General features: G+C 43.8%; 1 protein-coding gene across 1 annotated transcript in view; it reads right to left on the reverse strand.

The window, feature by feature from the left end:
• The window catches only part of LOC129323604 (adenylate cyclase type 10-like), a 125,923-nt gene that overhangs the window by 38,872 nt on the left and 64,058 nt on the right, over positions 1 to 22,993 (reverse strand). The window contains exons 19-20 of the mRNA XM_054970130.1: positions 21,210 to 21,491; positions 17,688 to 18,064 (exon numbers count right to left, since the gene is read on the reverse strand). Coding sequence (XP_054826105.1) covers positions 17,688 to 18,064; positions 21,210 to 21,491 — 659 coding nt within the window. The remainder of the gene's footprint in view (positions 1 to 17,687; positions 18,065 to 21,209; positions 21,492 to 22,993) is intronic.

A 22,993-nucleotide genomic window follows, 5' to 3' on the forward strand; every position in this document is an offset into this window, starting at 1 on the left:
GGCAATACCCACCCCCCTTCACCCGGCTGGATCAGGCACAGAGCAGGAGGCAATACCCACCCCCCTTCACCCGGCCGGGATCAGACACAGAGCAGGAGGCAATACCCACCCCCCTTCACCCGGCCAGGATCAGGCACAGAGCAGGAGGCAATACCCACCCCCCTTCACCCGGCTGGATCAGGCGCAGAGCAGGAGGCAATACCCACCCCCCTTCACCCGGCCGGGATCAGGCACAGAGCAGGAGGCAATACCCACCCCCCTTCACCCGGCCAGGATCAGGCACAGAGTAGGAGGCAATACCCACCCCCCTTCACATGGCTGGGATCAGTCACAGAGAAGGAGGCAATGTCCGCCCCCTGCCTTTTCCCAGCTGGGATCAGTCATGGAGGAGGAGGCAATGCCCGCCCTCCCCTTTCTAGAGCCTGTTGTATTTTTTCTCCACAATGGGCTTTGTTACTAGTGAAAAATAAGACTCCTAGTATCTGCTCATGATACCATTAAACCCAGTAAGGGCCTGAACTCGTAATCGAATACCCCGTTAGCATTACTTTTCAAGGAATGAATTGGAGGTTGATGTGAAGTCAGGCAGTGAATAATTCTATGAAAAATTCAGGAGGTTTTTTTAATGTCTTGATTAAGAGAAGATCAAAAACAACTGTTCAGTCAAACAAAGATATAAAATGTCTCTAATGAAAATTCTGTAATATAAAATCATAAAATATTTTGACAGAATACACCTATGAAAGACATATTGCAACATCTCAAGATCCATATTGTTCTTTTCTTGATATGAGTTCTAACTTAATAAATTGGAATGTGACATTTTAGCTTTCGCTGTAAAGCACTTGAAAATTGGGCTTTTGACTAAAAAAGAGAGAACAAGATTTCATGGGTTGTTTACAAAGCATCAGAATATGCACTAAGTTCGTTGTATATCTTTTTAAAAAATAGGAACGGGTTTTGGTTTACTATATGTTTAAAAATGCAATGAATTTGATGCTTGCTTTTTGTTAGTATTTTTTATCCCAAGATAAAAGAGGTATGTCTATCAAAGAAGGGCCAGTAAAACAGCATATTTTGGTTAGAAGGAAGTCTTCAATCTTAGTTTAACATACTTGGGCCAGGGGAAGGGGGAGAGCCTGAAAATTTAATGTAAAAAACAAACATGTTGTCTGAATGCAGCCTATGAACAGGTCAAAAAGTGCCAGAACAGTCAGACTCTGGTAGACTTCCACTACTCCTCAAATCTTGGAAATAATTTTGTTCACATTTGAAAGTATTTCCATTAGTTGCAAACAGGACATGCCTTGATCTGAATAGCCCAGGTGAATCTGATCTCGTCAGATCTCAGAAGCTAAGCAGGGTCGGCCTTGGTTAGTAATTGGATGGGAGACTTCCAACAAAGACCAGAATTGCAGAGGCAGGCAAGGGCAAATCACCTCTGTTAGTCTCTTGCCATGAAAATCCTACCAGGGTCACCATAAGTCAAATAACTATGACTTGAGGGCACCACTCGTTCACCCACACACACACAGTTCAGGACAGATCTTGATTAGAGATAGGCACGAACCGAAATACAAACCAAAATTAAGCATGAATCAGGCTGGTTTGTGGTTCGCAAATCGTGGTTCATCAGATCCCATTTCTGATGAAACGCCATGAACTTTAGGCTGGTTCGTTTGGTTTGTTTTTTGGTTCGTGACTGCAGACAGCCTGGTGCCAATCAATCAGTTTCCTAGGCAACAGGGGATGGACTTCCTGCAGACCTTCTGCTGACCTGCAAGTGACCTTCTGCTGACCTGGAAGTGATGATTTTCTGACCCAGATGTGACGTTTTCACGATCCAAATGAACCGGTTCGCGAACCAGGGGCAGGTTCATGAAAGTTTATGGTTTGTGACTTCCTGTTTGGGATCCATGGAGGTCTAACGCAGCTCCACTTGCGGAGCTGACCGGACTGCCGTTTTAACCGGCCGGCGGGGTGAAAATAGCCCGCGGCCGACTGCTCTCAGGCGGGGAGCAGGCAAAGAACGCTCAAGACCCTAGGGTGAGCTAGATCTCGGACGAGGGGGGGCTCTACACAACGAGTCTCCCCCCGATCCTTGAGGTCCCACCTTGCGACGGGTCGGCTATAATCTCTGCGGCAGTTTTGGGGCCAATTCGGCTGGCATAAGACCTACATACCCAAGCATCGATTGGGGGAAGAAGCTGAGAGGAGAACTTAAAATCGAAACAGCGATTACAACCCGAGAAAAGTGAAGAGAAGGTAAAGATCATTATCTTCTGAGACGGGACAGATTGATAAAAACAGAGAGAAAAAAAAGTAGATTTTTAAACTGCAACAGACTAGTGAAAAGGAGGGGAAGACTCGGCAGGAATCGAATTTAAAAAGAGACTAAGTTTAAAGAAGTTATTAAAGAAATGGGACTATTGTTTTGAATACCTGTGGCTTTGGAGCTGTGAGAAAAAGACACCATCGCGAGATCTGCTGTGGGAAGACGGGAGACAGGAAGTGCGTAATAACAATAGAGTGGCTGGAGAGAAGCGGCCCTTGCTGGAGGGCAGGAAGTAGGGAATCGCCATTTTTGAAAGGGGAAGGGTCGCGGCTTCAGCGGAAGAGGAAGTAGGCCATCTTGGATTACAAAATCATAGAGAAACCATAGAGAAAAGACGCCCGACATTTTGGACTCTTTAAAACTTAATTTCTATAAGAAGACCGGGACATTTAAAATAGAAAAACGTTAAATTTTACGCCACGGAGTTAAGGAAGAGAGCGGATTCGTGGGAGCGAGCTAAAGCAAGCCCCACGATGTCAAAAAAAGAGTGGCAATCGGCAATAGAAAACCTGGATAAAAACCTGGACAAAAAACTTTTAGATATGATTAAAGAACTTAAGGACACGAAATTGGAGCTGATAAAAGAGGTTAAAGAGGTTACACAGACAGTAAAATCGGAGCTGTCAGAAGTGAAAAAAGGTATGGAAACAATACGAAGTGAATTACAAGGAACGCAGCAGAGAGTTAAAACAGTAGAAGACGCGATGGAGAATTTAGCAGACACGCAACAAACAGAGATGAGATTGGTGAAGGGGAGAATGTCAGTTGCAGAAACTAAACATATGGAGAAGCAGCTACGTTTTCGTGGCTTGCCAGAAGTGGAAGGAAAGTCAGCGCAAGAACAGATGACTGAGGTGTTGGCTGAGTACCTGGGGAAGGAGGAGGAGGAAGTTGTGGCTATCCTAGATGTGGCATACCGTGTGAATTCGAGAATAGCAACCCAGAGGAAACTACCAAGAGATGTGATTGTGCAGTTTACAACACGAAATATGAAAGAGAGGATTGTGACAAAACAGTTTCAAGATCCATTGGAGATTGATGGCAAGACGATTATTATAATGAAGGAACTGCCCAGATCAGTGTTACTGGACCGGAAAAAATATAAAGTGCTAATTCAGATTTTGAAGGACATGAAAATCAGGTACAGATGGGAGTTACCGGAAGGAGTGTCCTTTGAGTTTGGAGGGGCCAAAAAACGCATCAGATCTGAGCGAGAGATGGAGCGATTTATTAAGGACAATGAAAAAGACTTACCAACAAGATCATGAGTATGGAGAGTAAAGTATTATCTTGGAATGTAAATGGACTAAACTCACCGAATAAGAGGAAAAATACTTTTCACTGGCTACTAAAACAAAAATGTGACATTGTTTGTTTGCAAGAGACCCATATTAGAAAGCAGGATGTAAAATATTTAAAATCTGGAAAATTGGGCAAAGAATATGTAGCGGCCTCCAACAAGAAAAAAAGAGGAGTGGTGTTGTACATAAAAGAGGAGCTACAGCCAAAATTAGTTATGAGAGATGTGGAAGCTAGATTTGTAGCAGTGGAATGTATTTGGAATTTAAAGAGAGTGTTGGTAGTCGGACTTTATGCACCTAACGGTGCAAAAGAAAGCTTCTTTGAGGATTTAAGGAAGCATTTAGACGATCTTGCATACGACCAGATAATTCTTGCTGGAGACTTCAATGGAGTGACAGACTTGGAACTAGACAAAAAGACTACAACGGCACAAAAGAAAAGAGGACTATTACCAAAGCTTTTTTTTGAGTTGATTCAACAAGAGACTCTTGAAGATGTATGGAGGAGAGAATATCCTAAAAGCAGACAGTTTACTTTTTATTCTGCAAGGCATTCTACATTATCAAGAATTGATATGATCTGGGCCTCAAAAGACTTAGCATTATGGACTAAGGAGGTAGAAATAATGCCTATGGTAGGCTCAGATCACAACCCAATTATGTGGAAATTTGGAAAAAAGAGAAAAAGGAAAGCATGGAGAATAAATGAGGACTTGTTACAGGAAAGAGAGAATATGGAAATACTGAGAAGAGAGACAAAGTTTTTTATACAATACAACGTGAATAAAGAAGTACCAACCAATAAAGTTTGGGATGCTTACAAGGCGGTTGTAAGGGGCATACTAATGGACTTAAATGGTAGAGCAAGAAAGAAGAAAGAGGAGAAAAGACAAGAGATTGAGGAGAAAATAAAAGCCAAAGAAATACAGCTAAAAAAGAGACCAGGGAAAAAGAAGGTATACCAGGAAATTAAAATACTTCAAGAACAGCTAACAGCAATGAGTAATAAAGAATTGGAGTGGAATCTCAAAAGACTGAATCAAAAAGCGTTTGAGGGTGCTAATAAACCTGGGAAGTACCTGGCATGGCAATTGAAGAAGAAAAGGGAAAAGAAGATAATAAATAAAATTTGCGAAGATAACAAAACGTATTTGGAGCAGGCTACCATTAGTAGAGCCTTTTATAAATTTTACGCTAAGCTGTATAATAAAAAAGAAGTAAACAAAGAATCAATAGCGTCATATTTGGAGAAAACCAAACTTCCAGAAATCTCGGAAGCTTGGAGAAATAAGTTGAATAGTGAAGTAACTGACGAGGAAATAAGTAAGGCAATACAATCTGCAAATCTAGGAAAGGCGCCAGGGCCAGATGGACTTACGGCTAAATTCTATAAGACAATGGCTAATGAACTGGCACCATTCCTAAAAGAGGTGATGAATGGGGTTTTAAGGGATCAAAGGATTCCAGAAACTTGGAGTGAAGCGAATATATCATTGATCCCAAAAGAGGGCCAAGACCTGACTAATGTGAAAAATTATAGACCTATATCGCTACTCAACAATGACTACAAAATTTTTGCGAAGATATTGGCGGAGAGATTGAAGGGGTGGCTCTCGGAAGTCATAGAGGAGGAACAAGCAGGCTTTTTGCCAGACAGACAAATAAGAGACAACTTAAGGACAGTGATCAATGCTATTGAATATTATGACAAGCGTTGTGACAAAGAGGTTGGTTTCTTCTTTGTTGACGCTGAAAAAGCGTTTGACAATTTAAACTGGGACTTTATGTTTGCCACTATGGAAAAGCTACAATTGGGAGAAAGATTCATCAGAGCAATTAAGGAAATTTATAGAGACCAGACTGCAGCAATTGTGGTGAATGATGAATTGACCAAGAAATTGACGATAAGTAAAGGAACAAGACAAGGTTGCCCGTTATCTCCATTGTTGTTCATTTTAGTATTGGAGATTCTGATGATACAAATACGTCAAGATGATGAAATTCGTGGAATAAAAATAAAGGACTATTCATACAAGATCAGAGCATTTGCGGATGACATAATGTTAATTGTAGAGGACCCATTGGAGAACATGCCAAGAGTGATAGATAAGATCAAGGAGTTTGGAGACTTGGCAGGTTTCTTCATTAACAAAAAGAAGTCAAAGATATTATGCAAAAATATGACTAAGCAGAAACAACAATTGTTAATGGAAACAACGGATTGTGAAGTAACAAGTAAAGTGAAATATTTGGGAGTCGAATTAACTGCAAAGAACATAGATCTATTCAAAAACAATTATGAAAAATTATGGACTCAGATAGAGAGAGACTTGATTAAATGGAATAGATTGAATTTGTCATGGTTGGGCAGGATTGCAGCAGTTAAGATGAATGTGTTACCAAGAGTAATGTTTTTGCTACAGACAATACCAATCATCAGAGACTCCAAACAATTTGAAAAATGGCAGAGGAAAATATCAGATTTTGTTTGGGCAGGCAAGAAGCCTCGAGTGAAAGTGAAAGTTTTACAAGATGCAAAGGAAAGAGGCGGAATGCAACTGCCCAATCTGAGACTTTATCATGATGCAATCTGCCTAGTTTGGTTGAAAGAATGGATGACATTAAAGAACAAGAAACTATTAGCCCTAGAGGGATATAAAAAAATATTTGGATGGCACGCATATTTATGGCATGACAAAGTAAAGGTCAACTCGATGTTCCTGCATCACTTTGTTCGGAGAAGTCTATACATAATCTGGAAGAAGTACAGAATTTATCTACAAGAAGGAACCCCTTTGTGGGTGGTTCCATATGAGGTGATAGACCCGAGAGCTGTTGATAATGAACAACAATGTTTAACGTATAAAGAAATAACTAAAACTGAAGCATCCAAACTTAGAATAAAGACACAAGAGGAACTATCACCTAACTACGATTGGTTCCAGTATAGACAGATCAGAGACTTATATAATTCGGACTCTGTAAAGGGAGGTATACGAATAGAGAATTCGGAACTAGAGCAGACCCTTCTTAAAGAAGATAAGAAAAGAATATCCAAGGTATACCAAGTACTGTTGAAGTGGTATACCGAGGATGAGATAGTTAAAACACAAATGGTGAAATGGGCTATAAACTTTAATAAAGAAATAACAATGGAGGCATGGGAACACTTGTGGAAAACTACAATGAAGACAACGACATGTATTAATATCAAAGAGAACATTTATAAAATGATCTATCGTTGGTACATGACACCAAAGAAGATTGCGCTAGGGAATTTGAATACTTCTAATAAATGCTGGAAATGTAAGAAGCATGAGGGCTCCCTCTATCATATGTGGTGGTCGTGTGAGGTAGCCAGGCAGTACTGGGGGGAAATAATAAGAGAAATGAGTGAAATTTTACAATTTCAAATTAATAAGAACCCAGAACTCCTGCTACTGAACTTGGGAATGGAGGGAATTCCAGCCCAACACAGGACGTTGATATTTTATATGACAGCAGCAGCTAGACTTTTGTATGCGCAAAAATGGAAAGTACAAGAAGTGCCAACTATTGAAGATTGGACTTACAAATTGCTGTATATGGCTGAAATGGACAAGATGACAAGAAAATTGAGAGATCTGGACTCAGGGCAGTTCAACACAGACTGGGAGAAGCTGAAACAATACCTGGAGAAGAAATGGGAGGTGGGAGGAAAACTGTGGCAGTTTGAGAACTACTGAAGTATTGAAGTAGAGGGGGGAGACTTTACCGGGGGGAGAAGAGATAAATGTGAATTAATAAGCAGTCAGATTAATAGATTGACATATATATAGATATATATAGGTTAACAAACAGAACATAGAGAAAATAATTAATTATAAGGACTAAATATAAGGAGCGATTAACTAACAATATTTTCTTTTTTTTCTGACAAGTTTTGTACCAAACTGAATGTCTGAAGATATAGATGGGTCAAATTGATTGACTACGTGAGGAGAGATATATAGAACTATTATAAAAAGATAGAATGAGTAATATATATAGAGAATAAGTCAAATTGTTTGATATAAACGAATGTATGATCTATATGGTTTATGATATATAGAAATACCTGAAATTGAAAAATTGGGATAAATTGTTTATCTAAGATGGAAACAAAGGCTTACAGTTTGGGCATATAATGTTAAAAATAGTTAAGGATGTACTGCTTAGAATAATGGAGAATATATATTTGTTTTAGATAGAGGAAGCTAATAAAAGTAAGGGAAAGGGGACAAAGGGTTGGAAAGCTGTTGGAAGTCAACAAAAAGGGGGGGGAAAGGGAGGGGGTTAGAGATGAAAAAATTGGGGAAAATTGAATGTAAATGTGGAAATAATGGATTCTAACCCAATAAAAATTTTTCAAAAAAAAAAAAAAAAAAAAAAAGAAAGTTTATGGTTTGTGGTTCGTGAAATTTGGTGAACCACGAACTGCACGGTTCGGGTTTTTTCTGGTTCATGCCCATCTCTAATCTTGATTAATAAATCTCTGATTATACAGCCTGGTACTATTTTGCAAAAGCAATTATACCCCCCCAACATATACATATATCTAATCAGCTATGATTTTAGGTGGACAGGAATGTAAGGAGGTAATATTAGTTGTTTACTGGGAAGACACACTTTCCTCTGAATTTTGAAGTGTTAGAGTCTAAGGCAAGGACCTGGGAGGCCCAGGTTCGAATTCCCACTCTACCATGGAAGTTTGCTTGGTGACCTTGGGCCAGTTGCATAGCCCCTGCCTAACCTACCTCACAGGTTTGTTATGGGGATAAAATGGAGGAGAGGAGAATTATGTGCGCCACCTTGGATCCTCACTGGGGAGAAAGGTGGAGTAGAAATAAAGAAAATAAATAAATTACCTGCCACTTTTACTTTTGTAATAATGATCTATTACATTTAAAAAAGAGAGATGAGCCTACCTCTTCTAAGCAAGTGCTTTGATAATCCAGTGATTAACGTAGTAGCAGAGTCTGATGGTAAAGAAGAAAAACATATCAGTAACTAGTAACTATTGCTAGTACGATTCCACCATTCAAGAAAGATCAGAGGGTAAAAGGGTTTTTATTGTGCGCTCTCGGAAGGGGGGAGGTGGATAAAACAAATGTCTTTACCAGTACATGATTTCGTCTGAATAGAGCTGAGAGATGGATATTGATTGTAGAGAAAGTCAAAGGAGGCCTGTGCTAGAAAGGAAACAGAATTCGAAAGTGTCTCCCTTGAAGTACAATACTTAAAATGCAGCATCAATATAACAGCCTGTTCCAATAACACAGTTCCTCTGATAGAACAGCATTTCTACTTGGGGAAGAGGGGTCGACAGTTTCCGCTGATCCCCGTGTCACTCCCAAGGCCATTGCACTGTGGAAAGGGGGAGCCAGCTCTGTCTCGGAGCATTCCTCCTTGCTAGAAATGCCTTTCCCTCTGAGAAAGTAAAAGATCTTTAGTGCGGGCATTATCATTATCATTATCATTATCATTATCATTATCATTATCATTATCATTATCAACAACAACAGTTATAAAAATATAATACAAATATAAAAACAATTCATAAAACAACAGTTCATCATAAAATCAACAAACAGATAATAACTGTCCCAAGATGGGGTCAGTTCCAGATTCCTGCCCATCAGCATACAGGGGGAGGGAAGTGGACAGATAATGTACTGCAACCTATATGTGGGTCAGCAAACGAATGGGCACTACATAGCCCCGTGCTGTACCCATATGTTGGGCAGCCGGCCGGTGGACACTGTACAACCCCACACTTAGTGGGAAGCTGGTGGAAGGCTCAGTGACGATCTCATGCTGGCCTCAATCATACGCCTGGGGGAACTTCTCTGCCTTACAGGCCTGCCGAAATGATAGAAGAACCTGACAGGCCCGTGTGTCCTCAGACAGAGAGTTCCACCAGGTTGGGGCCAGGACCGAAAAGGCCCTGGCCCTGGTTGAGGCCAACCAAGCCTCCCTGGGGCCAGGGACTACCAGCAGATGTTTTCCAGCTGATCGGAGCATTCTCCAGGGCATATATGGGGAGAGGTGGTCCCTTAGGTATGCTGGTCCCAGTCCGTTGGGTACCACCATTTTCAAAAAGCCTGAGGGCCCGATTACAGCTTGGAACTCTCACTCTCAAAAATCTTCTCACAAAATCCTTCATAACTTCATTGCATTCATAAAAGGCCCAGGAACAGCATAATGAACCTGGCTGAGGGCCGACATAATTCCATTTTAGCCTGTAATTCCTGCATTTCATGATCCCCTGACCCGGCTGTTGGTTCTTTCATGTCTGCATACTTATGTTCTGCTCATTGCATCCAAAGAAGTGGCTTCTAATCCAGGAAAGCAGATACGACAATAAAATGTTGTTAATCTTTAGGGTGTGACGCAAGACACTTGAGTATTTTTGCTGCAACAGACTAACATGGCTACCCACTCTGGACTTAAAAATATAATATATCATGAGACCTTTAGTGTTATTTCAGAGCAAAATAAGAATTCTCTTTTTTCCCTATCACTGTCATTAATATCTTTCACTTTTCTTTGGTTCCTGCCCTGCCCCATCTCCCTCCCCCTAATGCCAGACATGAAAGAAATGCATTGGTCTCTTGGCCAATCTACACGGGATGGCTTTAAAGGACTCAGGACAAGGTAGGGTTGCACATCTCCATGTAGGACCTGGAGATCTACGAGCATTGGAACAGATCTCCAGACTGCAGAGATCAGTTTCTCTGGAGAAAATGGCTGCTTTGGAAGGTGTACTTTGTGGCACTGTACCCCACGAGGCCCCTCCCCATCACAAACTCTGCCCTCCCCAGGCCCCACCCCTCAATATCCTGGAATTTCTCAATATAGACTTGGTATACCCTGACTTAGTTTCCCTTAGGGTTGCCAGGTCCCCTTACTGTCCGGGTGGGAGGTGGGAGATCTGGTACTTAAGCGCGCATGCTCCAGGAAGTGACGTCATCGCACAGGGCATGTGCCACCCCTGGGAGCACTCCTTCACTCTGCAGTGGGACGAATTGTGCCCAGGAGGCGCATTCCCCCACCTTTCCCCCCGTCAGCCAGATGAGCCAAGGGGTGGAGTGTGGGAACAGGGGATTCCTCGCCCCCAGCAGGGGACTAGCAACCCTAGTTTCTCTGCAATCATACTGCATATCCAAAATTATGCAAATAACTCCCACTGGAGCTCTTTGGACCCAAGAAAACGCTGTGGGGGAGAAGGCAGGAGCCCCTTCTTCCTCCATGCTGCAGCTCCCAGTCCAATCAGCCCTGCAGGCTTTAAAAATGACCGTCAGCTATGCTGGACCCAACTCATTTGATTACCGGTTTTTCTTCTCATGGTCAGGACCAGTAAAAGCAAATGAATATCTTGTGCTAAGCCACATTTCGGGGGCACTCAGTCTGCTACACAGCATTTCTTTGAGCATGCCCATGAAATGACAAGCACCCTCCACTACATGGAATCCCCGAGAGATAGGAGCTTTTCTGTGCTGCAGCTGGCAAGTCCGTCCTGGACAACTGTGACTGCAGATCACTGCTCTGCTGCACTGGAAGATTTGACAGCCTCAGGGCCAAACTACAAGTGACAAATGACACAGGTTGGACACTTGTCAGTTTCCCTCAAGTTTTGATGGGAAATGTAGGCAGCTTGGTGGAATGTTGGACGTGACAGTTGAAAAGTCCATTGGACAGCAGTCGGAGAGCCAAGCTGCAAGACCAGGACGCCTACATTTCCCATCAAAACTTGAGAGAAGCTGACAAGCATCCAACCTGTGTCAGGCATCACTTGTAGTTTGGACCTCAGAGCACCTGAAAATGTTCAAGGTTAGTGCAAGGGACCAGGAGTCTGACCTTTTCCTCCACAATGGGAAAACTCCAGAACAAAGTATCATCTACTCTTCTGGTTGCCAGTTTGGTGTAGTGGTTAAAAGTGCGGGACTCTAATCTGGAGAGCCGGGTTTGATTCCCAACTCCTCCACTTGAAGCCAGCTGGGCTAGTCACGGCTCTCTGAAGCTCTCTCAGCCCCACCCACCTCACAGGGTGTTTTGTTGTGGGGATAATAATGGCATACTTTGTAAACCGCTCTGAGTAGGCATTAAGTTGTCCTGAAGGGCGGCATATAAATAGAATGTTGTTGTTGTTGTTATTATTACCTGACCACAGCTTATTCCCTCCCTCCCACAAACTGACAATCAGCTGTTGTGTTTGCTGTCCTCTTCACCATCCAATAATTGGATTTTGTCTTGCTTTCAAAAAGGTGTTTTACCATTACTTAGCTTTCGTTCACTCTGCGACAGGTATAGTGATGATGAATTGCTTCGAGCAACGGTATCCTTATCTTCAGATCCTGCCAAATAAAGAGAATTGCTGATCTGACAGTGTCTTGCTATGGTCACAAGGAATGAAAAACCCAAATCTAGGCCTTAATCCATATGTTACATGGCAGCAGGGCTTTTTTTCAGCTGGAATGTAGTGGAACGGAGTTCCGGCACCTCTTGAAAATGGTCACATAGCTGGTGGCCCCACCTGCTGATCTCCAGACGGAGCGGAGTTTAGATTGCCCTCTGCTCTGCTCAGTGGCGCGGAGGGCAATCTAAACTCCCCTCCATCTGGAGATCAGGGGGCAGGGCCACCGGCCATGTGACCATTTTTGCCGAGAGCGATTTAAACTTTAAAAAAACTCTCCCTTGTTCCAGCTGAACTAAAGTGACGTCATTGTGCAGTCCTGAGTTCTGCCACTGAGTTCCACCCCCTCTTTTCCCAGAAAAAAGCCCTGTATGGCAGCCATGTGTCACATAACCACCATCACTCAGTGTTCCCTGGTTGCCCTGGCAACTAGCAGGAGGTGGCAGGGCAGTGGAGGAGAATTATCTGTGCGCATGCTGACATGCGCTAGCAATGTAATGATGTCATTTCTGATGGCGATGTCACTTCATCACTACCAGGCCAGAACGATGTGGTTTTTGCCCCTCCAAAAGAGCTTTACCTGCCCATGTGATGATATCATTTCAAAGTGTACAAGAAGTGACATTGTCACATTGACTTCACATGGAAGGACTAACTGCAACCAGTAAGTCCCCCCCCCCATTTCTTTTCCCCACTGGCCAGCTGAGTGGCAGCAGGAGACACAGACTGGATGTGGAGGATCCCCTGGCTCCAGCGGAGTGCTCGCAACCCTATAATGGCTACTCTGCTACAGAGCTGTGGGCTGGATCCAGTAATCCATCAGCAGAAAGTATGGACAGTTATGGATCTTCCTTGTTTTCCCTTACTTCTTGCAAACCCTTGTAACCCAGATCATGTTGATTCCTTGGGTGGGTGGGGGGGATAAAGATGCCAGGACTCCTGCTATAGTGGGAAACCTCCTGGCATACTGCTCTTTTGCCCATCAGAGGCACTGGCAGAAAGAAATGGGCGTGGGTATGGAATGGAATGTGCAACAATTGCAGCGATATCATTTCCAGGAAAAACCTGGACATCATGGATGCTCTAGAATTTACAATGACTATGGTTTTAGCATAGAGGTTTTGTAAATCTTAGAGCGTCTAATGAAGTCACAGTCAGTTTTTGCTAGAAATAGTGTCATGGATATAGCTAGATATAGTCTGATGTTGTGGTTAAGAGCAGCAGGACTCTAATCCGTAGAACCTGGTTTGAATAACCACTCCTCTGTTTGAAGCCAGCTGGGTGACCTTGGGTCAGTCACAGCTCTCTCATCCCCACCCACCTCACAGGGTGATTGTTGTGGAGATAATAATAACATGCTTTGTAAACTGTTCTGAATGAGTGTTAAGTTGTCCTGAAGGGTGGTATAGAAGTCGAATGTTGTTGTTGTTGCTGTTATTATTATTAAAATTATAGGAGAACCATTCCTGAATATGACCAAGAAAGTCATAGAAGATTCCTTTAAACGTAGAAATAGGATTAGTCCAGCCTAGGGTTGCCAGGTACCCTTATACTCCTAGCAAGGGGGGGGGGGCGGAATCCAGCACTCACCTGTACAACGTCCTCACGCTTGTGTTCCCAGCGCAGCATGATGTCATTTCCGGAAGTGATGTCATTGTGCGGGCCCCATGAGTGCTCCTGATCTTCATGCCAGGCCAATTTGGGCCTCAAACAGGGCACCTAGGAGCTTAGGAGCATTCCAAGGGCCTGACCAATGACATCACTCCCAGAAGTGACATCATTGCGCTGCACCAGGAGCACATCCCAGGAGGCCTGTTCTGGTGCTTTCCCCCCACTGGCCAGGTGAGTTGTGACAGGGGGTCTAGGGTGGGAGCAGGGATCCACTGCCTCCACAGGGAACCAGCCCCATAACCGGACATTCCACAGAGGGAGTCTAGAGTAGAGATGGGCACGATCGGCATTACAATTTGAAAAAAAACCCGATAATGGTGTTCGCGCCATCGGGACCTGGCTGATCGGTGCCATCTATGGCAACCGATCCAGTGGTCGGGGGTTTGCTTGTTCAGGGCTTGATCGGATCGATCGGCTTCTGTTCGGGATTGCAGAAACTTGGGATTGCAGACACCATACAATCCCAGATCATGTCCATATCCACAAATGGGACCAAAAAAATCATTCATCCTCTGCTTTGTGGCAGCACCACAGCGCAAAAACATGGTTCAAAAGCACGGATCCTCATGGATCCTTTTTACATGGGGCCACCCAAAATCCAGTATACTGTCCCAGATCATGTCCAATGCCACAAACAGGACCAAAAGATCTAAAATATGACAGCCTTTTTGTTTTATTTCAATGTAAAAATCATATGAATTCATGAGGATCCGTGTCTCAGATCCATGTTTTTTCACCATGGCAGCACCAAATATTTTTGGATCTGTGTTTTTTATATTTCAGTCTGTGGACCTGGCTGTGATATGTGATTTGATGTTTCATTTGTGTTTTTCCTATTTAAAAAAACCATAGGATCCGCGAGGATCCATGTGGATCCTGGTTTTGCTTTCTTCCTGTTTAAAATATGCTTTTGGAAGACTGGCTGCTTGCTTTTAAAACCGGGTGGGGAGGAATGGAGGATTCTATCCCTGCTTTTTTTTAAAAAGCTGGCTGAAACATGTTGACGGGGTGTCTCTCTCTATTTGGAGAGGCAGGGACGGGTTAAAAACTCCCCCCCCCTCTGCTCTAAGTGTGTGTGTGTGTGTGTGTATGTGTGTGAAAACGTCCCCTCCCTGAGGGGAGGCAGCTTGTCACTGGGTTAAAAACTCCCCTCCCCTCTGCTTTAAGTGTGTGTGTGTGTGTGTGTGTGTGTGTGTGAAAATGTCCCCTCCCTGAGGGGAGGCGGCTCATCGCCGGGTTAAAAACTCCCCCCCATGCTCTAAGTGTGTGTGTGGGGGGGCACCCCTCCACTTTGGCCTCCCCGATCCCAGATTGGAAACGGGACTTGATCGGTGTGGATCGGTGATCTGGGGTTGTCGCCGGCGCGGATCCATGATCAGCTTGATTGGTATTTTTTTTTGGATTGTGCCCACCTCTAGTCTAGAGGCCTAGAAGAGAACAGCCTTGGAGAGGGCCATGAAATAATGTAGTAACACAGTTTTGTAACTCATATCACTATATACAATGTATTAAGGCCCAGGTGCAGAGAGTGTCCGAGAATGACAGGAATGTTTAACTTCATAGAAGCTGGCAATATTTCTCAATGAGAGAGGTATTGGCTAAGGGCCAAAATGTATGAGAAACCTGTCATTGCTCATTTTACATAGCCTTGGTTAAGATGCAGATAGCAAGACTGAGCTATTTTTATATATTTTAAGAAGATGTTTCAAATATGGAAACCTTTGAAGTTATAAGATAATAAATTAGCCAGGAATGTGAATCCCTTTGAAGTGGGACAGATAGCTGTTGTAAGGAGATAGTTCTGAAATCTTTTAAGTATGACAAGCTGAATTGATTGAGAGCTTCCTCTCAGAAAGGGCTCTTGCCTATGACCTTCATATCTTTGGGTAAGATCTTTTTTTAGACTCATGTAATTGCTTTCCTTTAATGATCTATTTAGCTACTATAATAGACTAGCAATAGAGCCTGTTTTTTAAAAAATGGGCCTAGAAAACAGAGGGCAGGAATGCTGGGTTTCCCGCTGTGGCAGCACTCTCCGGAGAGATGTGCTGGCTTGCCTCGTCTTTCCGCCACAGCGGCGTCCTCCGGAGGGACGGGCCAACTCACCTGGCTTTCCTGCCGTGGCGGCGCCCTCCAGAGGCTGTATTGGTGATGACTCAGTTTTTATCCTGGTGCTCCGGCGCAGGTGCACCAGGATAAAAACTGAGTCATCGCCAATACGGCTTGCCTTTTATATCATATTTTATCAATAAAGGCTTAAAATGGAAGCAGAGATTCTGTAATTGTATTACTTGCGGACAATATCCGGTCATGAACCTAAGATGCTATTTATGGTGTATCTCTTGCCAGGAGTTAAATGACTTGATATAGGAAAGCTAAACTAGATGCTCAGGGCTTCTTAAGTGAACACCTCTATCTGAATCAGGCCTGACCAGAAGCACTCAGAACAGTAGCATCAGCAGGCCCCACGCCCCAATTGCTTGGAGGGGGTGCCGGGTGCAGCCTGGCAACTCATGATGTGACCTGTGTGGAGTAATAGCCATGTGGGGCAGTGAGCAGTAGTAATGAGGGTGAAGGATTTTGTCCTCTACCCTCTTCTGTCAGTGCTGCTCTGGTGATGGAAGAGGCAGGAAGGATGCTTTTGTTCTCTTTCCCCTCCTGGCTGAAATTCACCAGCCCACATGGCTATTACTCCATGTGGGTCCTGCCACCCTGGGAATCAATTTTCTCAGGGATGGAAGGAACTACTAGGTGAAGAGGAAAGCAGGGGATATCCATAATCCTTACACATGCAGATTACTGAATCCAGGCCACTGTCAGGAACAGAGCCAAGCTACAAGTGATGCCTGACACAGGTTGGACACTTGTCAGCTTCCCTCAAGTTTTGATGGGAAATGTAGGCATCCTGGTCTTGCAGCTGTAATGGAGAGCCAAGCTGTAAAACTAGAACGCCTACATTTCCCATCAAAACTTGAGGTAAGCTGACAAGTGTCCAACCTGTGTCAGGCGTCACTTGTAGCTTGGCTCACAGTTAGAGAAGTGGTGAACAACAGCAGGGTGCACTTTTCTGTATCAACAATAAGCCAATTGGGCTCTAGAAACCACCTACATTGCCAAGAGACACCTAGCCATGTGCTCTTTGTTCTGCCTCTGAGATGCTCGAAAAGCAAAGAGGAAGCCTGGGGGGCCCAGTCTTTATACCACCCAACAAAAGGTATTTTAGCTCAGGCAAGGAGATGAGCTTATCCTTCTATTTGTCTTTCTGTTCTGCATGAATTAAATGACTCCCCAGTGAGAAAAGAACTCCTTCCTGGGTCTCACTTCTGCCTTCCAGTTTTGTCTTACCTGAAATATTTTGCTATCTGCATTGCTTTAAGAGCTCAGCCCACACTCCTCAGGCCCAGTCAGCATCAGTACCCCAGGGAAGGAAGGAAAGGATTGACTTTCCTTTAGAGTTTTCCTTCTTAATTTACAACCCCACAGCTCATAGCCAAGGTCACAGCTGAGCATCCACAAGGAGCAGCAGCATCCGTCTCAAAGTCACCTACTGATGCTGATGTCAGCCCCACCCCATTTTTGAGGTTTCCCTGCACTCTTCCCTTACACTCTGACTAAGGGTATCCCCACTTCCTATTCCCCGGGCGTTTTTTCCTGGGAAAAGAGGTGGTGGAACTCAGGGACGCACAATGACATCACTTTGGGTCAGCTGGAACAAGGGGGGAGTTTTTTAAAGTTTAAATTGCCCTCGTCAAAAATGGTCACATGGCTGGTGGCCCCACCCCTTGATCTCCAGACAGAGGGGAGTTTAGATTGCCCTCTGGAGATCAGGAGGCGGGGCCACCAGCCATATGACCATTTTCAAGAGGTGCTGGAACTCTGTTCCACCGCATTCCAGCTGAAAAAAAGCCCTGCCTATTCCCGTTATGTGACCAAACCCAAGACTCATGCCAACGAAGGATTCACCTCTACTTTCTTGTATGGATGCATTCAGACATATCAGTGTTTGGGAAACAATGACTGAGGCAGCCTCACTCAGCATGTCTCTTTCTGACTCATTTTTAAGCTCCTGTATATCTGCTTTCCTCAGCATGCCATCCACGACGTACTGGTGGAAGTTCACGAAATCCCCTTGCCCACAGCATTTGCATCGATGCGCATCGCTTTCCAGGTAACTGACACACTTGAGGTGCAAGTTTCTTTTCTGGCTCTTGAGCCAGAGCTCATAGGCTGCTTCCTGCAACAGCGGGGTGCAAAATCCCATGGATTTGCATTGCATCACCGCCTCCTCTTGCTTGATACTGTTGGCAATGACCGATCCAAGATCTGAAAGACATGTCGGTTGTTTGGCCTCAGTGTTTGCTCTGCAAAAGTACCAAGCCCCTCCTACCAACCCCCCCCCTACCATGGCTAAAGTTATTCACATGCAAAAACAACTAAACTCTTCTTGTTGGGTAGATTCCAAGAGTGTGTCCAGACCAGTCAATTTCCTCATTATGTTGGTCTGTACAGTCCCTACATCTAAAGCCAGATTGTTCTAATTCTTTCATGCTTTATGCTCTTCCTGGGAAGGGGCATGTGGCCTTTTGCCCCTTTTATGAGACCTGCATATTGCTGCCTCCATGACTATCTTAGTGTTCTCGAAAGATTTTCAGTTGCACCAAGTTCTTTCCTTAGTTCTCTCTTTAGTTCTTGCCTTAGTTCTTTCTCAGATTGACTCATAGCATAGAAAGCATAGAAAGCATAGTTGATAGAAAGCATAGTTGATAAAGTATAGTTGATAGAATGACAGAATGATCAGCGCATGAGGGTAAAAGGGGATCCTTTATACTAGATGAAATAGACATTTACTTAAAGAAGAGTTTATTTATAAATGCATATATGTAATGGTTTCAGAGTAATTCATAAGCATATTGTTTCAGAATAGATCATAAGTGTAACAGAGCTTTGACTCTCAGAAGTTCATACCCTGGAAATCTAATTGGTCTCTAAGGTGCAACTGGACTCAAATCTTGCTCTTCTACTGCAGACCAACACAGCTACCATCTGAAACTGGTTTCAAGATAGGTACAGATCTTCAACAATTTCTAAATGAACTTAATCACAAAGACTTATTTTTCCCCAAGTTGCTACTTAGGCTAATAATAGCCACAAAGAAAAGAACACACAGACTTTCCTTACAGTATAGCACTTTATTCCTTCTCCCTCTTTACTCTGAAAAACTCTCTCAAACACTTGAACAAAGCTCTGAACTCCCTTCACACACACACAGATGCCAACTTCCACACAGATTGATTGAACTCCCTTCAGATCCACTCACTGCAACTTGCATTTCACTTTGCTCCCCTGGGATACAGCTACCATCTAATCACAGCATGTCACTCGCCCATCCTGCTGCCCCTGCCTTATTTTAGAGGCCTGTATTTCCAAACACTGTAAACATACGTTCAAAACCCCAAATTAATTAGCTGAAATAAAATACCCAAGCTATTTACCTTACACCACAAGGCTATTTATATCAAAAAGGCTATCTGACAAAGCAGGTACCAAACTGATCGAATACTGAGCACATTCAGTTCTTTAGTCCTAGCAAAGGCAATCTACCAAAAGAGGGGGGCAAATCTGGTGGACCAAAGGTCAAAACTATAAAACCCACCAGAATTATAATTTTTAGTTTTAATTTATAAAAGTGCCAAAGTGCAATGCAAAAATGCAATACCAGTGAAATAACGTAATAAATACATAAATAGGTGTTCAAAATACAAAAGGTGTGTCCATACATTATATACAAAATACAATAAATGCAATCAACAATTCACAGTCCGAAATATAGGAGTAACGTGCAAAGTTCCAGCGAGGTGGAAAAGCGCTGCTTGGTGGAGAGCCAACCGCGTGTCTTCTCATGAAGGTTCACAGTCCCAAAATAAACACGTTATGGTGCCGACGGGGTTTAGCAAGCAATATTTCTATTTAACCCGTTTCATGAGGCAAACTCACTTCATCATCAGGCATGAAGCAATTAGGACTGACTATGAAATTCACAACAGTTCTATGCTCTGCTCTCCCACCGCTCCAAAGCTGGTCTGATGAAGTGAGTTTGCCTCACGAAATGGGTTAAATAGAAATATTGCTTGCTAAACCCCGTCGGCACCATAACGTGTTTATTTTGGGACTGTGAACCTTCATGAGAAGACACGCGGTTGGCTCTCCACCAAGCAGCGCTTTTCCACCTCGCTGGAACTTTGCACTTTACTCCTATATTTCGGACTGTGAATTGTTGATTGCATTTATTGTATTTTGTATATAATGTATGGACACACCTTTTGTATTTTGAACACCTATTTATGTATTTATTAAGTTATTTCACTGGTATTGCATTTTTGCATTGCACTTTGGCACTTTTATAAATTAAAACTAAAAATTATAATTCTGGTGGGTTTTGTAGTTTTTTCTAGCAAAGGCAATGGCATAAGCTTATTGAGAGAGGGTGGCAGGAAATCATACTCTGTTTATGATACTTTTCATTTAAGGCATGTTCATCCTCACTCACTTAACCATTCATCTTTGTTTTATCCTGCCTTTCCTCCAGGGAGCTCAGTGACATGTTTTTCAGTTTTAGTACATAATATTCAGGGCTCATTTGGAGGCGGAATGCGCCGGAACAGTATTCTGGTAGATCTGAAAAGAGGTCACGTGGGTTTTGGCCCCGCCCCTGGCTGTCCTCGTCTTTAGCAGCAGGCTCTGCTGCTTTATTTTCATTTGTTACTTGTGAGAGAGAGGGAGAGAGAGAGAGAAAATGAGTGAGTGAGTGCAAGCCGAATGGGCTGGGCTCCAAAGGAATGTAAGCTGCTTTGAATTCATTCTGCTCTGCTGCTTTATTTTCATTTGTGACTTGTGAGAGAGAAGGAGAGAGAGAGAAAATGAGTGAGTGAGTGAGTGAGTGCAAGCCGGGTGGGGCTGAACTCCAAAGGAGGGTAAGCTGCTTTGAATTCATTCTGCTGCTTTATTTTCATTTGTGACTTGTGAGAGAGAAGGAGAGAGAGAGAAAATGAGTGAGTGAGTGAGTGCAAGCCGGGTGGGGCTGAACTCCAAAGGAGGGTAAGCTGCTTTGAATTCATTCTGCTGCTTTATTTTCATTTGTGACTTGTGAGAGAGAGTGCGTGTGTGCAAGCAAGCAGGGCTGGCTCTCCAGAGGAGGGTAAGCTGCTTTGAGTTCATTCTGCTTTAAGGAAATACCTGGAGATTTTCGGGGAAAGGGGCCTGAGGGGTGGATGGTGCCTTCTGACACACTTCTGGTGATGGCAGGGGGTGTGGCATATGCTAATAAGATATGTTAATGAGTCCCTGCAGTTCTTTTTCTAGGAAATGACGCTTGATAATATTTATTGTTGCTTTTAATGCTGTCAACTGCTTTGGACCTCTACCATTTTGTCACACATTTAATGTGAAATGAATACATAAGAACACCTACCTGAAACTTGCCCAACCATTGCCATGGACTTGGGGAAGTTGCCAAGCTCGTGGGTGAATACATTCATGGTTTGGCTAGTAAACCGTGTTTTTCCTTCAGTAAAACACTCAAAGATATGGGTTTCCACCAGGGCTGCCAGTGTCTGGTTCATCTTCATCTTGGTCCATTTGGGAAGGATGTGGAGCAGCAAGTGTGTGCTGAAAGTTTTACCAATGATAGCAGCACATTTCACCACCATCTGCTCTGAAGGGTTCATGTTGTCTATCTTAGACAAAGCAACCCCTACCCAAAGAAAGCAAACAGAAAAGTGGTTGGGAGGTTTAAGAGCCCATTAAAATTTAGGCACTACGGTTCCTTCCAAACATGTGGACTTTAGAAATGATGCATGGGAACGGGAGAGCGGCCAGATTATTTAGACAGTGTTACCCAGAGACCTCGAGCAAGGTCTTTTGCCCTTGCAGCAGGGAAAATTCGAGAGAAGGTCGTGACAGCTCAGGGCTGTCAATAGGCTGCAAGCACAATAGTGTAATTCTTATCATGTTTTATTCAGCTTGTATTGTATATTTTATCTGTATTGTCGCTTATATTTTTGCTACTGTTTTACTGTTGGCAATGGCCTTTGGCCCAATGCAATAAATCCTGAACTGGAACTAGAACTAGATTTAGACAGTGTCTGTTTTAACTGAGAAAAGAGACTTCTACCCAGTGATGCTTGCATCCTATTTTTGGGCACAGAATCAAAACTTCCCCAAAGGATAAATTCATGTGCAACAAGACCAGCTACCTTATACAGGAACACTTTAGGGCAGTGCAAACGATCTGATGTGGCAGACCGGCAATTCCCCCCTGCCAATGTGCTAGTGTCTGGTACCATATTGATGCCATATTATTATTGTATTTAAATAGGCACATAGGCTATGTGCACATCAGATCAGAAAAACCCAGTGCACTGCATCCCAATTGGAGGCAGCGTTGTGGCAAAAGGCCATGACAACAGGCAGCGGCCAGGCAGGCCCAGCAGTGCAAGGCCCTAGGAAGGGCATTGGCTCCACCCCAGCCCCAGCCCAGGGGCCTCAGCAGGAGCAGAGGAGCTCAACTGCACACAGGACCCTGCTGGGATGGGAGCAGAGCAACCCATGGTGGGGCAAGACAGGAAGGAAGGGCGGTTCCTAGAGGAAGCAACAGGGGACAGCCCACACCTGAACACAGCCTCTAAATTCTAGGTTTGGCCCAGAAGCAAGAGGGGTAGCCCAGGCAGGGTTGGGTCTGGCTGTGATTGGCTGGGATATTGGGGCAAGCCCTGGGGGCAGACCTGGGGGAGGCCCTGGCATGGGAGACCTTCAGGGCAGTGGAGGGCCAGCAGGCGGCCCAGAGGCAGGAGGGGCACAACAGAGATTCAAAGCAGAAATGTTTATCAAGGTACGGTGGAAGACCAAGCAGATCAGGACAGGAAGTTAAAAGCTGGTTGGATCCTGGTGAAAAGCGGGAGTTCTCTAAGGCAGATGAAGCTCTTGAAACCCTGTATAAGTCTCGTGGAATATGAAGGAGGTCTCTGCCTGGTTTACCCGACCCAGTTGGAGCATCCATTACCCCTCCAGTCTCTTGGCCCAGTTGGATACCCAATGTCTATTTCTCTCTGTCGTATACAGAACAATCTTGTACATCACAAGATTTTCTTTGCATTGATTTTCTTCAAATTACAAGACTTTCTTCAAACCAATTTACTTCACAGACTACAAGGTACCAGGTTGCCTTTTCCCAGGAGGTCTGGCCAATTCCAGCAT

The sequence above is a fragment of the Eublepharis macularius genome, chromosome 2 (assembly GCF_028583425.1).
Source record: "Eublepharis macularius isolate TG4126 chromosome 2, MPM_Emac_v1.0, whole genome shotgun sequence".
NCBI lineage: Eukaryota > Metazoa > Chordata > Lepidosauria > Squamata > Eublepharidae > Eublepharis > Eublepharis macularius.